This window comes from Nipponia nippon, unplaced genomic scaffold, assembly GCF_047370975.1.
Source record: "Nipponia nippon isolate SJK-2023a ecotype South Korea unplaced genomic scaffold, ASM4737097v1 scaffold_1, whole genome shotgun sequence".
NCBI lineage: Eukaryota > Metazoa > Chordata > Aves > Pelecaniformes > Threskiornithidae > Nipponia > Nipponia nippon.
Window position 1 is genome coordinate 44,882,919 of NW_028262290.1, and position 17,846 is coordinate 44,900,764.

At 35.1% G+C, this 17,846-nt stretch overlaps 1 protein-coding gene across 8 annotated transcripts in view; it reads right to left on the reverse strand.

Annotated features, from left to right (window-relative positions):
• The window catches only part of SNTG1 (syntrophin gamma 1), a 355,828-nt gene that overhangs the window by 36,404 nt on the left and 301,578 nt on the right, over positions 1-17,846 (reverse strand). For all 8 annotated transcript variants that reach the window (XM_087753570.1, XM_087753564.1, XM_087753555.1 and 5 more), the window contains one exon: positions 15,206-15,277. In XM_087753570.1, the coding sequence (XP_087609696.1) occupies positions 15,206-15,277 (72 nt within the window). The remainder of the gene's footprint in view (positions 1-15,205; positions 15,278-17,846) is intronic.

The following is a 17,846-nucleotide window of genomic DNA, read 5'->3' on the forward strand; positions in this document are numbered from 1 at the left end:
ATTTTTAGCGATACAACACTGCAGTAACTACTGAGAGCTAAGGAGCTGAAAATTAGGGGTTTGGTATAAACATTGACACTTCAATGAATTTTAAACAGGACACCTATATTCAGAATGGTACAAAACAACATAGCATATCTGGCATAACTTCCAATATTTTAACAAATTACTTCTCAAAAATGTTACCAGCTACACACTTCTAAATTAGAGAAATTCTATAAAAGGTGTCCTCTTTTTATTCACATGAGAGGAACACAAATATCAGCTTCTCTGACCTATTTGACTCACTCACCCTACTCTGAAAGGCTGGTCAAAGGAAGCAAGAGATTTATTTAAGCAGCATGAGAAGTCCATCTGTCCTATTTTCCCTATAGAGGCTAGACAAAACAAGCTCATATTTCTGGTGGTCTAGAAAATCCAACATAAAATTTGTCTATAGCTGAATACTGTTAGTAGAGAGTATAGTGGCTGCCAGTGGTTAGGATGCTGGCTTTGGACCTGGAGGAGGAAGTTACTTTTGGCTTTACTGTCAACATACCACCACACAATGGATATCAGGTTAAAAATATATAATATTTAATGATTGCTAGCATTTGTAGTTGGCACTAAATCAAAGAATAACCAAGTTAATCAGGAAATCCATCACTAAAATATTTTTCAATGATTTTTTTTTTTTTTTTTTAATACAGGATGCTTTATGCTAAAATTCTGGCATGCAATTCATCTTTGTGAAAAATACACTTGCAGAAACAGTTTTAATTAATTTTGTCCCTACTACAGCAAAGCAGCTGTCGCAAGGCACAAGTTCACCAGCTGCCCTTGCAAATACATCTGGAAATTTCAGTATGTGTAGCTTTGGTGTAATTTCTACAATGCTACCCAATAGCAGAGGGTACAGTTGAGATCAGTAAAGGAGACTCACAGGACAGTATTGCCTTCTGGTTATACACAACTGGAATAGACCAAGGGGACTGTAACCAGCTGATACAAGCTGGAAGAGCACCTTACATTGTTCAAGACAGCTCTCTCTGGGGCAGAGAACCAGGAACCTAAAGCTGACCAAGAATGGAAATATATAAAACAGGAAGCTGTATGAAACTATTACTTTCAGGCAGATGAGTAGGTAATGGTAGAGTAAGCACTATTTCCCTCTTTCTTTTCATTCAGTAGACATGTGACAGACCTGCTCAAGAAAGCCAGTGCAGCATGTATTCACGAATGCTCCTGGTTCAAAACTGCTTTACAGTTTCTAGAAGAATCAGCTATAGAGGCAACATACCCGCTCTTTGCAATCTCCATGACAAAACTGAGTTGCTCAGATTTTAAAATGACCAGTCACTGTGGAACAATCTCCTTCCTTAATTCTATCAGGTTCTAAACTTAGTAGCTCAATAGCATTAAGTCATGGATGGAAAAATCAGAATGAACATAGGCTGCTAGATCTTAAAAACAGCATTCCTGAAAAGATTAATATTCTCACAGATTTTTTTCCAAGTACTCAGAGGACTGTGTAATTGAACTAGTTAGATATAGCTAAATAATAGCCTATGTTTTATGACAAATATTTTTGCCTCTTTTTTTTTTTTTTTCTTTTTTCTTTTTTCTTTCCAATCAGGTCCTTCTGCTAAAACTAAAATGTCAATTCTGTTCACAGTATGTTTTGACCAGCATTCAAAAAAGAGGTCATAATGCCTAGGTTGTTGTTAATGACACCTATGCTCTACTGCACGCTCAGCCTCAAAGTACACAGAGCAGCAGCATTGTGACAAGTGTTTAATCTTGTGGACATATGTAGCAACATAAAACATATCATCGAGGACCTAACTATACAAACCTCATCAATAGGAACTGGATGAGTGAAAACACTGGCCAACCCTCACTCCTACAGGGAAGAAAAGCTACTTTGTGTAGTATAACAGCACTTCTTGTCTAACAGGTCTTAAGCAGGGTCTTAAACTCATTACACTCCCAGAGCTACACCTGATTGAATGGGCCTGTTGGTCTATAACCAAATGGACCTATTCAGCATGGAGTCTGACAAAACTCGTGTGTAAGGGACATATCTTTCCCAGGGAAGGTTTTAGTTCTTCATAGCTACAACCTCAGAAGAAACTAAAAATATTTTGAACTCGTCTTCACCTATTCTTGACAACAGTCAGTAGCGAACAATTAATTATTACTAATGCAAACTCTTAAACCTTATTTGAAACAAGACTATGGCACTATGTGGGATCACAAGAATCACTGTCATTAAAGCAACTGAAGTAATAGCTCCTTTTTTCAAATGGGAGGAAGTTTAATGCAGTGCTCAGTTCCAGAACACATATCTCTATTTAGCTGGGCATGATTAAGGTTTGATGCTTTTAAATTACATTGTTAGACTCTCCCATTCTTACAGGCTTTTCTCCTGTTGAGAAGAATATGCGGGCTATGAAAAAGGGAAGAGTTCTCATGTAGACTGTGAAAAATTAAATGTTGAAAGTTTTACCGAGATTGATCTCTGTTAAAATGTGTTTGAAAAATACAAAAATCTCAGAAGTCTTTGAAGTGACTAAATAAAAGCTTGTGCATTTTATTATCAACATTGCTAACAATAATTGTACTAGATTTTACTAAGCATTGCATCAAACCTAGAGGATGAAAAGAGAAAGAAGAGGTAAATGGGATCTACAACATTAATCCATGTTTTTGCTATTTATATATGATAATGAGAATATTCTTTGATTTAGAAAAGATCTAATCAATACTAGGGAGTGTTTCCCCTCAGTGGTTTACATATAAAAATTTTAGAATATTTCAACTACTATATCATATTGTGACAAACAACACACATAATGTACTCATTTATTATTGGAATTTACATTTTGTGAAGTTCTTATTTGGAATAAAACCAAAATTCAACATTTCCACAGAAATATTAATTCTCCACAGAATAATAATTTCATTGTTTAACTAGTTCTAATGCATGTACTTGTGATTTTGATATCCATGCCTATGGTTAAGTCCATGGTAAGAAAAGTTCAAGTCAAATATATTTAAATGTTGTACTTTAGTTTAAAAAAATTGCTGACATGCATATGAGGTATTCCTTTCCTTCTTAGTGGTATTTCATTCTACTTGTAGAAATAATTTGGTGCAAGGCTCCTTTTAGTACTACTTCTGCTCCTTTTTGCTGCAAGATCTTTCTTTAGTTTTTAATTTGTTCTCAGACATTTAAAAAGTGAAATTTGTATTCCAAATTTATAGATCTAACCATGTTTCCATTTGTACAATGGATAACTGCAGGAAACAATATGTAGGCAAAGCTAAAGAATAGCTATCCAAATGCCCTTGTAAAGGTAGGAATTTAAAGCAAAACTTTGTCTTAGGAATCCAACTGAGAATTGTCCAAAAGTCTCTGCAAATTTAAGATAAACTTGTCAGGAGTCTCAAAAACAGGGCTGGATTAAGCAGGAATCTTCATTAATTAACTTTTACCAAATGGCTATTTTAGCTAAAATATGAAATGTCATTCTGCTCATTTAAGAATCTGCTATGACCCTGTATTTTTATAATCATTTACTAGTCAATGATGGATATGAGCCAATTTCATGTTGATTTTTTAAGAACTCTTTCATACTGTTAATGATTAGCTGTACCATTTGCCCCTGATGTTCTCAATGTGAATTAATACAGATTCTCTGAAGAGGAACAGTCACAAAACTTGTAGCAGCATGCTAATTCCTTACTGGAAGGAAAGTAGTCCTGCTGAAGGATGGGCTGTGAGGAAAGTCCTTGGCTGACACCCAGCTTCAGGGTAATCCAGCATCTCTGCTGACAGGATGGTATGACTCCTACTTGCCTAATTAATAATGATGTCCATGTTAAGTGAGAGTAATAAATTTGTCTAAGGGAACTAAGCATGGCACATTAGGCAGGTCCTTTCAAATTAAGGCAGAATGCTTCTTTATCACTAAGTAGTGACATTGCCTTCTCTTCTGCAGAGGTAATCTTTTCTCTTTTGAAAGACTGTCCTTTCCAGAAGCAGCGCTGCTCCTTTTTGATTACTTGTGTCTTTTCATTTTATGTATGATGAATGCAGTAAATACTTATATTTTGGCTATTATTTAAATCCTCTAAGATGCAAGAGACCCTCAACTTCTACTGTCATCAGTGAGAGTTGAGTTGTTCTATTCTACAAAGGTCTGTGCAATAGAAAACACAGCTAGGCCTACCAGTTTCATGCTCATGGCATGATTTTTACCCAGGAGGTGCTCAAGAACTGTCTGGAAGTCTGGTTTACCTGTAAATGCAATATACAGAGTAATTTGGCAATGAAACTGTAAATATTAGTGACACTGGCAAGCAGTTTTTGACATGAACAACAATTCATGTAAGGTGTTCAAAAGCATCCTAATCAGAGTTGTATACCTAAACAGACAAAATAAACCTTGACTTTTGAGATAATCTTATTTCAACTGTTAAAATGAGGTAAACATTAATGTTTGTGATATTAATTATAATAATTCTTAATACTACACAGATGAGAAAACAAACAAAACCTGTTTTCTTTGTTGACTAGTTTCGACAGTCCTGCAAAAAGAAATCTGTCGTATAATAACCAAGATTCAAACCTAGCACCTAAATTCACTGAAGATAAAAAGCATTCTCCCATCAATTCAAGAGTGCAATAACTCCAAGATGACTGTAAAAATTAATCACATCATGCCTTTACACTTGCTGGCATCAATGCCCTGACTATTTTACTGTTTGTGTCTCCTTTCACTTATCAGCTCCATCTACATAAACATACATCCTTCTTTCTAAGGGATTCTAATGATTTACTTCTTTATCTGAAACTTTGGGAACACTTTTCTTGAGCATCACCATTAGTTGCTATGGAGATGGTTCTAATAGCATTTACAGGCAGCAGGGAACAGATTCACTCCAGAGTGAAAAAAAGATACTGCTTGTCCAACATATCCTCATTAATCAAGTAATAAAGAAAAAATGACCCATGCAGGCATGCACGTGTTTATACATATCTCATCTCATTTGCACCCTTCTGAATTTTAATGTTAAAAAATGGAAGAAAAATGTTGAAATTGCATGTATATATGTGCATTTAAATAAACACAGAATGCCAGCTAAACTAAAACCGGACAGAATATTTTTCAATGTCCAAATTTTATGAAAATATATTTTCTCAAGGGGAAAAATAATTATAATTACAGGATAAATTTTAGTTTCAACTAAATATCCATTAGAAAGACCTGCCTGATTGCTGAGAGAAATAGAGATGTTCATTCCCTATAATCTATTAGGTACAGCAGTAAGCTCGAATTACTTTCCTATTCTGCCTGAATAGGAAAATTAATTTCCTATTCTGCCTAATTAAAACGTGATGCAGTCTCAAAGACCTTCATCTGAATCAGAGCAAGAGTCTGAACACAGGTTTCTCCTGAGCCAGTGCCATAATTGTGCCTATTTCTTAATGACCTCCACTCAGAAATGTGTTTATTTTAATGCTATATGAAGAAAAATTTCAAAATTTTCATAAAACAGACTAATCTTCTGGGGAAAGACATTATTCTCATACTTTCCAGAGAAGCATTGGTGGTTATTTTCTGCTAAAGAGAAATCAGGGACTAATGTAATTACAAACAGAGATTAAAAAAATGTGCTGATCATCTCTTTGGAGAGTTATTAAGGTTTTGTACCTCTCCAAACTTTGAGGCATTATTTGCCGGAAATTAAGTTTAAGAACAGATCCCAGAAGAGTAAACATAATGATAATAGATAGCAATGCTAAAGAGTGATCCTATGTTTTCATTCTGAGCCCTCGTTTACAGCTTTCTCAAATTTAAATAGTTGTAGCTGAGTTTTTTTCCGTGCTAGTTGCCTGCCTGAGGATATTTTTTATTTTCCTGTTATAGTTAAAACAGCTGAATCAGTTCTGTAAAATAAATTAGGAAAAGCAATGAAATTGGTTTGTCCATGTTAAAAACAAAGAAACAAACAGACAAGCAGAACCACCCCCTGAAACTGCTTTTCGGGCTGCTCTGGGGTCTCTGTTCTTTGGAATGGCAATAACTGCTTCAGGGATGGAAGAAAACTTTTGTTGCTCTTGAAAAAAAAATACAAGTTAAGATTTACTGAAAAATTTAGATGTTCTGGGCAAAATTTGGCTGTTACCATTTTGAATATTTCATTCTGGACAGGCTCCATCCTCATGATCTGTAGGAAGAGAAGAACCTTCCCTACTTTTCTGAGCTGTTAGGGGATTTTATGCTACTAGTCATGGGAAATGAGAACAGGATACACTATTTCTCCTTCAAGAGGCTATATGTACCTCTTCAAGAAGAGAAAAAAGCACCTGACTGAAAAACAGAAGTGGACAGAGAAATTATGTGGAAGAAAAGTCCTTATAATTCTCACATGATTAAATTTTTGTGGGTTTTTTTTGTTTGTTTTATCCAACTTTAGATGCATTTGTTATAAAGGTAGGAAAAGGTCTTTTAAAGGTCTTCCTCATGAAGGACACAATTATTGGAAGGATAAGAATTAAATCTGATTAAATAAAAGGCTGGAAAATTACCCACCAAATTGATTATTCATTATAATAAAAGCATTACTTACATGACTGCATACTCTTTTTTTTTTTTTTTTTTTTCCTTCGTTTTCAACAGAATTCCTTACTTACTCAAATAGCTTGTTAATACATTATGGCAGGCTGAGAATAGATTAGAGTAGAATAGTGAAAGCATTTGTGTTGGATATCATTATGTCAGCAAATTTGTACCAGCAAATGTGTAGAAAATGGTATTTCACATGTACTTGTTAATCGTGCTCTGAAAAAAATTCAAAAGTGCCTATGGAAAAGGAGATCCTATCATAAAACAACAAAATAAAAATTTGTTAGGAAATTAATATTTCTGTTTTCAGTGTTGGCTCTGGCTATTGAGAGTAAGTAATATGTAGACTTCCACTGTGAAGACAATGCACCAAAGGAAATTTTGAATAGTTGTATAGACAGTTGAATACACAGGAACAATTTATTTCATATAAGGAATGGGACAGAGATCCAATAAAAAAATACAGTGTGATCACTGTTGCATGAAATCCTATAATCCTAAATCCTTTATGCAAAAAACCTGCAACATCTTATGCTAAATTTAATTATTGCAATAGTCAGAAAGAAAGACAGGAAAAAAACTCAAATAATTAAAGAATGTGACCAGAAAACAAGAGAAAATTGATAAATTAGAGAAAAATGTTACAGAAAAATCTACCAAAATTGATGTATCAGAACATATTAGTGGATAAAATACAGAAATGATGCATCACTCCAATCTTGACAAATGCCCTGACTAGACTAAGTCAATGAAAGGAAACCTTCTCCAACTTTGGATAACTCCTGAATGCAAGACATATACTTGTCTTTCCCGAGTATCCTCATTCAGTATTTATATTTCACACCTTATTTCTGTTCTTTTTCATCATTCCTTTTGCCCATATGCTAAAACTTGAATTTGGCTTTGCCTGCCTTTCAAGGATATTGCAGCATCACTGTGGGGCTCATAACTAGACAGGCAGCAAAAAGCAATTTCTTAGAAGAAGGAAAAACTGATGTCTTTAACCAACAGAAAGGTTGCAGGAGTCATTTAAACATGTATTTTCTGTATCTGTTATTCTTTTTCTTTTCCTCTGTGTGTTTATCTTGTTATTTCTTCCAGGAAGCAGGATCAGACTCTGAGATTGGCAGCTCCAGCCCTACACAACTGACTCGTTTTTTCCCCAAAAGGTGAGAGTTTATAGTATCTTAATATTGCATAAAAAATGATAAAAAGGTTTTTTTTCTTTAAAATAAAAAGAAACCCCTCTAAATTTAAAGGGAAACAGAAAAAGCCTTACTTAATAACTTTAAATTTCACACATTGTTTGTCCTTCCTTTTCTGAATCAAATAAAAAGTTAACAAGCCTTTATACAGTGGCAGTTGTCATGCATCTAATAACACTGCCCCTTTGCTTTCCAAAAAGACTCTTACATGGTGCTGTACAGTTACAGGAACATCAATATCTTTAACACACAGGGCTCATTAAATTTGTCCAAATTAACACACCACGGATTAGCGATTGTAACACTACGTACACCTCACTACAAGAAGGACATCGAGGTGCTGGAGCGTGTCCAGAGAAGGGCAACGAAGTTGGTGAAGGGTCTAGAGCACAAGTCTTATGAGGAGAGACTGAGGGAGCTGGGGTTGTTTAGCCTGGAGAAGAGGAGGCCAAGGGGAGACCTTATTGCTCTCTACAACTACCTGAAAGGAGGTTGTAGCAAGGTGGGGGTCGGTCTCTTCTCCCTAGTAACAAGCGATAGGATGAGAGGAAATGGCCTCAAGCTGCACCAGGGGAAGTTTAGGTTGGATATTAGGAAAAACTTCTTCACCAAAAGGGTGGTCAAGCATTGGAACAGGCTACCCAGGGAAGTGGTTGAGTGTCCATCCCTGGAGGTATTTAAAGGACGGATAGATGTGGTGCTCAAGGACATGGTATAGTGATGGACTTAGCAGTGCTAGGTTAATGGCTGGACTCAATGATCTTAAGGGTCTTTTCCAACCTTAACAATTCTATGATTCTATGTTGAAGAGAAATGAACTGACATCACATACAGAATCACAGAAAATATGGATGATCGGGCCAGAGGTCTGATCATCTACTGCATATCTCTGTGCAAGGTAGGAGCAGCTACATGCCAGCTTATGCTTATAAGGATCCAGTGATGGAAATTCAAGTCTCATCAGGAGCTCTATTTCAGTACTGAATGATACTAGCACCTGAGAATTTTTTCTTTATCGTATAACTGAAGCCAACTTAATGATGGTCTCAATGTCAGTGATAATAGAGATAATTTATGACTTTTACTATTTTTCTTATCTTATAAGACAAATGTAATTCTAGTTAGAGTGGGAACAGATCCTCTTTTCTTCGGAAACATTAAATACTCTTACATTTAGAACAGGAGGCAAAACAAAGACTGAAAATTACTTCAACTGTTTAGAACTGAAACACTCAACAGTTTAGCACTTTTTCCAAGAACTGGCACCTGGCTAAACCCTGGCTGAAAATCTATTTTTCCCTGGATGCAGCATTAACCTATTCATAAAAGGGATTCATTATTTATGCCTCCTAAGCAGTTTTGAGTACATGTGAAGTACTTTAGTGGAATCACATCAGGATGCAAGTCTCAGCCATTGAGCAAACTATATTAATGATAGACCTCAAAATACATTGTGTACCTTCACTTTATATGTTTATGTGTCTATTGGCATTAATTTTAAAATTTATCTGAATACATAAACATTTTCAATAGTTTCCTATGCTTTTTATATCACCCTTTTCCCATACTTGACTTATTGGAAATGGAGAACAAAATTACAGGAAATTTAAGTGGGAAAATTAACATAACTGCATTTGAGGATTTTACACACACTAACAGCTAAATAAGGAAGGAAACACAAGTCTTCTGAGACTCTAAGTTGTTCCTGATTAATATAGTAAGAAAATTATAGCTGCACTGATGTGAATGATACCAGCTATAAACATCAACGATTTACCATCCTGACATATTGCTGGCATACACTGCCTTTCACAATTATCCACACATTTCATTTCAGAGCTGATCTGACACCTGAATAATGTTTCCTGTTTTATGCTAAATAAAGTGTGCTTTTTATTGTAAAACTCCAAATATTTTTGCATGACACATTGAAGATAAAAGGCAGGTGACTGAACTATAGAAAGCATTTTCTCACAATTAAGAGGAGAGGCTTGGATGAAGCTGAAGAACATTAGTAAATCAAGCAAACAAGGCAAACTTGCTTACAGAGAAGTGCAATCTTTTATATTATTCTTCATAATTTACCTGAAAAATTTAACAAACTTTTTCCTACCCCCCATATGGAAAAATTACTTAAATATTTGTTATTTACCAATTTATTAAAGATACTTAAACCTTGTAAAATATACACGCTTACATATGCACACACACGCACAGACACTCAAAACACACACGTTAAAACTGCATATCAAAAATATAAGAGGTACCAAAAAGACATATACAGTTCAACCAGCTTTGAAGTACTGAACAGGAGAAGGCCATCTGCCTGTTTCTGAAGCTAGTAATATAAGTACCTGCTTTTCTGGCGTATTGAAGATTTGACCAATCCTAACATTGGAATTAGTTGGCTGTTAATGGGGCTTTACCCCTCAAAATAGAAGACAGGGTGAAACAGGCTTCTTCCAGAATAAATTAGAAATGTTTATTCATAGAAAATTCTACCACCAATTCTGTTGAAAATGACTTATAGATACATTTTAATGTCAGAAATGGTATTATTTTAGATTACCTTGCCTGACAAATTGCTTAACATGGATCACAGATTTTCATCCACATGCCAGTGTCACTGTTACACTAGCATCAGTTTAAATAAAACTGGTGGTAAAAAAAGTAAGTGGTTTATAAGCTATCAACTTCTCTTACCAGTACCTTCCACTCATTAATCATCAGAATTTTTACAGTTTCTAACGTCTTCCCAATTTGAACTTGCCTGACTTTGATTTCTACTCACTCTTTCTTTTTACCTGTTTCTTTTTAGTGTTAAAGAGTCCTTCAGTGTCTTACATTTTCCCTCTGTTAAGGTACTTCCACCCCATAATCAACAGACCTATTGAATTTTTAATAAATTACTTTGTACACTTAGCAATTTATGTACTTACCCCACCAGGACTTAAGTTATTTGCATCTCCATAAATGTTCCTATTACATCAAACATAGCTCACTGCTGTTTGCCATTATTTCACAATGAATAATTTAATCCAATATAATTAAAATGTGATTTTTGTACTCAGCCTGCTTTACCTACTTTGCATGTCAAAAATTATTACTTCAACCAAAAAACCTTGACAATGAAGAGTTTTATGCTTACAAGATATGTATTTTTACATGGTATTTTGAAAACTTCCTACAGAACCTTTTTTTACAATCCGTGGTTGTTTTAGTAGTGTATGAATGTGATTGTCACGGTTTAGGGATTTTTTTATACTTTTTAATACTTTTTTACTATATAAGACTGTAAATATTGAATTAGGGGATCAGTGCTCCTTTGCTGAATTTATGTCAATAAAACTGTTTTTCACACAGTCAAAACACAACTTTTAAAAATCTACTTTTATACTTCAAATTTTAATGGTCTTCCTAATTATTTAGAAGGTCCTAATCACATTAAAAATATTGTACATGAGAAGAGTCAGAGCCTTTGGAATGGATTCTAAAGGAGAAAGCACACTCCACACATGCAGGCACTATGAAAAAAACATTGGCCAGGGTGGCAGATGAGTTCTGAGTTTTACTTAACATGTTTGGACTAAATTCCCTTCCTGATGATTAAATCAGTGAAGTCCTCTGCTGGGGTAGACATTAATATTTACTTAGTGTTTTAATATTTTTACTGTCACCAGAAGTAGTAGTATTCACTCATACCGAAACACTGAAATATCAATGTGTATTCAGTAGGATCTGGCAGTTCATATTCTCCACTGTAGCATTTCTGTCATGAAGAGAAACTTAGAGCAATCTCTCTGAGGAAAATTACAATTCTAGTTAAAAAGACAAACTTACGGTAGTAAGTCTCTGTAATCAAAACTGCTCTTGTGAAGTTCATCAGAATTTTAGCCAGAATTAAGGAGTGGAAGAAGGAGAAAAAATGCTTTCAGACAGATTTAGTAAAGTCCTGTCCTTGTGCCATAAGTGACAGCTATGGAAGTTGCCAGTATACAGCAGGAGGAAATACCAGCATGCTTGGGTGAAAGTTGCATCCTAGTTTCTAACGATTGTAAAGCTAAATATGGAAAATTTTTTTTAAACATCTCATTCCAATCTAAGCAAGCCATGTAATGCAGGTACATTTTGATTTGTAAGTGTTGTGATATTTAGTAATTCACTTTGACAAAGACATGACCCAAGACCATGTTCTTTCTGGTTCTACGGAGGTGTTGCGGCAGTCCTGACCAACACACTCACTCCTGCATGCAGATAATAAATCTTCTGCTCCTTCTCAGGATGCCCAACAGCCTGACCAATGTAGAAGGAAATACGCTTTGGAAACATTAATTCTAAAGCACTACTTCTCAATCCTGGGCAAATTTGTATGAAAGTTAGCACAGACCACTTGCAAGTCCTTCTACTTAAAGTGAATATTAGCTACAGAAGCTGTATCTATACTAACAAATTAAGCATGCATGGGACTGTTCGTTGACACTATAGCCAGCTGGCAAGGACCAGACCACATCCATATTATGAAACTCCTTATCATCTCCCTAAAACAGGGTGCTCACATGCAAAAGCTCATTACAAATGCTCCTTCATCCAGGAGGCATTACTTTCTTCCTGTATTTATCTCTGCCCAATGACATGTGATTGTCTCTTCTGAAGTAGAAACACAGAATAATTCTATATCTTCTCAATTTTCCTCAAAAGAATGACATGAACTCAGTCTCTGCCGTGGAAGAACAGGAAGTGCAGAAGAGAGAACACTCTGCAGTAGAAGAGCCCAGGTTTCTTAATTTTTTCATTAGGTTTCCTGAGCTATCATGCTGTCTATCAATCTCTGAGAATATAATAGCTTCAAACCCTGTTAGCCTGCCCTTTTGCCATTCAACTCGTTCTCCAAGGAAAACAAATTTATAATGAAAGTAGCATGTGTGGTACTATAGAAGGAAAGAAGTTTGAAGGTGATCATGAAGCACCAGAGTAACTTTTTTTAAGTTGCATCTGCTTCAGTAATATCCATGGGGATTGTACAAATGTGTCTGGAAACATGCACTGCTAAAATGGAGACATTTATGATGCTGGCATAAAAGCTGAACAAAACCTTGAGTCTCTACAGAGGTTCAATGTAGTAGTAGTAATGGGAAGCCGTTTTTCTTGGGTTTACTTGCTTTTATATATGGTGAAGCCATGGCTAAGTCCTATAGTACCTGCTGTAGAAACTAGAATACGGTGAAGATTGTCAATGTCAGAACTGCAATTTCATTGCAATGATTTTTCTACTTCCATTTTTTATTATTTACAGGTTTTAGTCAGCTAAAGAACCCATTTGAAACATTTCAACCCTTTATAAGCTTGACCATGTTTACAGACAATAAAGGAATAACTGAATACGAATAATGTGATAAAGAAACACGTAAATTATATTCACATATCAGTTAAAGTGGAATTGCCTCTCTGTTGGGATATCCTCTGTTAATACAGACTGAGAATGGAGGATCTACACCTCTTCCCAAACAGTTTGGAGAGCTGGATGATAAGAAAAACCAGCATCTTTTTGTACTCTTTTCTGTGCTTCCACACAACAGTGCCAGGAAGGCATTGGTTTAGGTTTTACTGCTTTGTGGACTGACTCCTTGGCTGTAACTAACTTCTGCTACACAGCTGAAAAAGAAAAAAAAATCCCTGCATTGGTATACAAAAACAGGGAATAAAGGAGAAGGGGAAAAAAGAAAAATGGCTAAAAATGAGTGAATGAAAAGAGTATCAACAAAGCAAAGTGGTAGAAGAAATGAAAAGAAGAAGGACCTTTCAATTACAGAAAACTATATGGCATAGATTCTGTACATTTCTATTCAAACAGTATAATGAAATCTTTGGATAAGTCACAAGGAAGAGTTGTCCTGATTCCAACAGGCTTACTTCTCAGCGAAGAACTACCTTGCTGCTTACTGTTTTCCAGGCTCAAGGCCTGAAGTACTCAGAAGTTACCAGAAAAAAAAAAAAAAAGTGCATGTCACAAGTGAGATTTTTCATCTCTCTCAAAGCCTAACTGTGCTCTAAGAGCATTGTTCATATTATATCCTCAGTGCAATGTCTTCACAGAGTGACAAACTTTTCCTGTTAATTCTCACTACTAAAGAGTCAATGTTTGAACACACTTCGTAGTTAAAGGACATACCACAATGATGGGATTTGTTACATTTGGGATGTTCTATTCCTTGATGAAGACTCCAGGCCTCACAGCCAACATAGCAGTAAAATAACTCCTTTCATTTTTTTGTCCCAAATTGATAGCAGAGAGGTTTTTTTCAGACTATAAGTCTCTGATGTAAAAAGTTTCTGAATTTTATTGAGCTGTTCCATCTGTAATCTGCCTCCCTTAGGAAAGTATAGTGCACCTATGTGACCTACAAAAACTAGGAAATGTACCATGTATAGAATCATAGAATCGTTTAGGTTGGAAAAGACCTTTAAGATCATCAAGTCCAACCGTATGTCAATATAAGGTCTTCCGAATGGGAAACACTTTTTTGCAATATGATTTTTCATACTTCCTTTTGATACTAGTCTATCTCTGCCTAAATGAAACTTCAGAAAAGACAAATTATCTTTTACATAATTTTGAGCCAAAAAACCCGGAACCAACATACACAGGAAAGCACTTCAGATGAATGGAAAGAGACAATTTTTTTTCATCTCTTTTTCATCTCCTTTTCCTCTCCTCATGTTTTAGATGAGAGAGAAATTCTGAACTTCTAGAAAACTATTTTTCACTGTTTTTAAAACAGAGAGAAGACCATATATATTAATTCTGAATGAATTCACAATTAAAAATTAAATACAATGTACAATAATGGCCCTATTCAATTTGCTACTCATAGCTTTAACATTCTAAACATATTTCATTATCTCTTCCCATTTATTACAGTTAAGGCAAACTGAAGAAACTGGAAAAAATAAGACAAAAGTTTTCAGAATGGTATTGCATATTTTAAGGACTCTGCTGTCTTAGTGAAATCTTTATTGCAGCCTCTGTTAGTTGCATCAACATATTTGAAAGCAACCAAATTGTTCGCTATTTCTTTAGCCTTTCAGTTAGAAAAAGAAATGTTATACTGGTTAAATAGGACATTAAAGTAAAGCTATAAAACCCATGCAGCATTATGGAGAAATAAAATAGTTTCCTAGTCAAAATCAGTGTATTTCCAATTTTGCCACGCCTTCTAGTTTGGCTCTGTGTCCACTGACACCAGGACTTCTGATATTGACTTCAAAGGGAAAAAATTGATCTCTTTCTGTAAAGTGGTCACATGCAGTTTCCAGTTGCAGTGTTATGCTCTGGCTTGTCAACTAGTCTGACAAAGCGGTAATTTATTTTATACTTTCTCATCATACCTTGAGAATTTTGCACATTATCTCATAAACTGAAAATGTTTTCTCAGCTCGTGTCCAATCCCAGGTTGTGACCTTGGAAAAAAAAAATGAAACAAAACAAAAAGGAAAAGAAAGTAAGTTTTTTTTTTTGTTTATTTCAAGAATTAAGTTTATTTAAAAAAAAAAAATCTATCCCTAAAGCATTTACATCCAGTATAATGTATACCGAAAGACCAAGCACTGTCTCAGAGCAATAACTACCAGGGACCAAACTGTTCCACCCAGGCAGTGCTTAGGAGACGTCCTGCCTGTCTCCTTGTGCTTACAACACAGTGCTTTTGCATGCAAGCTGCTCTATGCTGAATGATGAGGCTTCTCCTGCAAACTGGTGGGGGCTGCATGGAGATCCTGAGAGGATGCAGCCCTTGAATTCTTCTCACAGAGCCTTGCCTATAAGAAGGTATGTTTCTCGCCACTTCCCTCCTTGTAACTGCATGCCACAATTTGTTTCCAGTCACCTACATTGTTTGCAAATCCATAAAATGAAATTCTCCAAGCTTGCAATGTCTCAGACACTTACCCCACATGCCTTGAAATCCAGGGGAAAAAACAAACAAGAAATAACAGAAGCAAATATATATTTTCTTTTTCTCTTACCAAGATTAACCTACTCCTAAACCCTAATAAACTAAGATTTGAATAATAGTCTATTTCTCCTCTGTCTTAGGATTTGACAATTGCTTTTAACAGTATAATTTTAAGCAACTATTTCACACAAAAACTTGCACAGATAAAAGAGTTCAATAAAATCATGCAAGGGTAAGGGTTAAGACTTAAATAAGACAGAATAGGATAGATGAATATATTCAGTAAGGGAAGACTCAAGGCGCTATCACAGTAATCTATAAATAACTTTCCAAGGAAACTGTGAGAAGGAAAGAGGAGAATCATTCACAGTTTTAAAAGACAGAAGAACACACAAAATAGAATGAAAATTGAGGATATATATGAAAAAAAAATCGTAATGCTAAGAAGTTTTGAACAGTGGCCCAGCTGCAAAGGAAGGCGGTTGTATCATTACAATTCTTAGGCAAGATGAAGAGGCTGATGAAGACATAAGTTTATTTGGTTTTCAAGATTCAAGAATATAAAGTTCTTTGAAAAATGTATCATGAAATGGTATCCACAGCATACGAAGAAAATATATGAGACCAATTTATCTTTTATCTAAAGAGAAAACAATCATTAATAAACAAAACATGTCTGAGAAGCATCTATGGGTTTGGATGCCTTGGTAAAAAATTTCTTGATCAAAATTATTTTGATGTTGTATGAAAAAATTCTATCCCTAACTAATTTTTGGGTATAGACACTATTGTAATTGAAATTCCTTTGAGGAAATCACAGTCAGGAATGAAAAGTTCAAAACCACAGTGTCATAATTCCTCTTCTATTAGAATTTTATTTATTTGCAGTCATCCTCAAACTCAGTTTTCACTGTCTTATTGAAGTATGGGTATTAAACCAGATTTCTAAGGAAGGGAATGATTAAGTACTGAGAACCAGCAAACTGTTTGATATAGAATGAGGAAGTAAAAAATATTGGAAATATGCAATCTTTATACCCGAGTTTTAAGAAGCTATTCAGAGATGTGATGAACAACATGTAAAAAGCTTTTGTCAGGGAAAGAAAGAAAGGAGAAAAAAAAAAAAGCTTCTCTTTCTACTGTGGACAAAAAGTTAACTTTCTCACCATGAACACAGAAATGGGGAGAGGAGCCTTGCTACAGCTCCACTGAGCCCAAAACATGAGCCACACAAGCTGAAGTCATATTGCTCCATCAGGAAAAGTAGTTACTATTGCTGCTGAAGCACAAAGCCATTCAGAGCTATGTTTAAAAGCTTACTATAGTCTCCATACTTTGGGGAAAAATATCAGAGCTCCCCCCTTCTCCCCAAGTTTTCTGCTTCTGTTTGTACTTACAAAGGGACTTCTTTTCAGGTTGAAACAAAACTCTTTCTATATAAAGATATGTACAAAGCAAAAGCAACTGTAGAATTAAGACACCAATAAAAATTGCTTGCCCTATTCACTTTTAATATTTTAATTGAAAAGTTTGAGTAGCAGAAGAAAAGGTGTTAGCATCTCTCTCTCAATTTAAGTTCATTCTCTCTGAGATTTCCAGCTATAAACTGTAAGAAAGTGAAAACCACCAGACCTGACACACTTAATAATTCTGAAGGAGAAAATGTACCAAGAAATAACAGAAAAAGAAAAAAAAAGTAATTTTGTTTAAAGCTTTCAAAATGAAAATAAGATACATTAGAATTACTAATTTATCCAAGCACGGAAATTAGAAATACTATTGATCAAACAGATAAAAAAAGAGGCAGCAGGAGGCTGCTGATATACACTGTTTGAACACACACTTCCCTAATGTGTTAGACTTTGGCAGAGACCAGGGAAATACTTTCATTTGATTTTCTGGTTAAAAAGTTGGCAGCACATCTCTGTTCAGAAAACAACTTAATCCAAGGAGTTTACATTGCAAATATAATTAAAACTGGGTTTCTTTTCTTATAACTTTTAAATAGAAGCTCTGAAACTGTGGCATTGAAAGTTTGTTCTTAACCTTTCGTAACCCCTGGAGGAGATGAACAC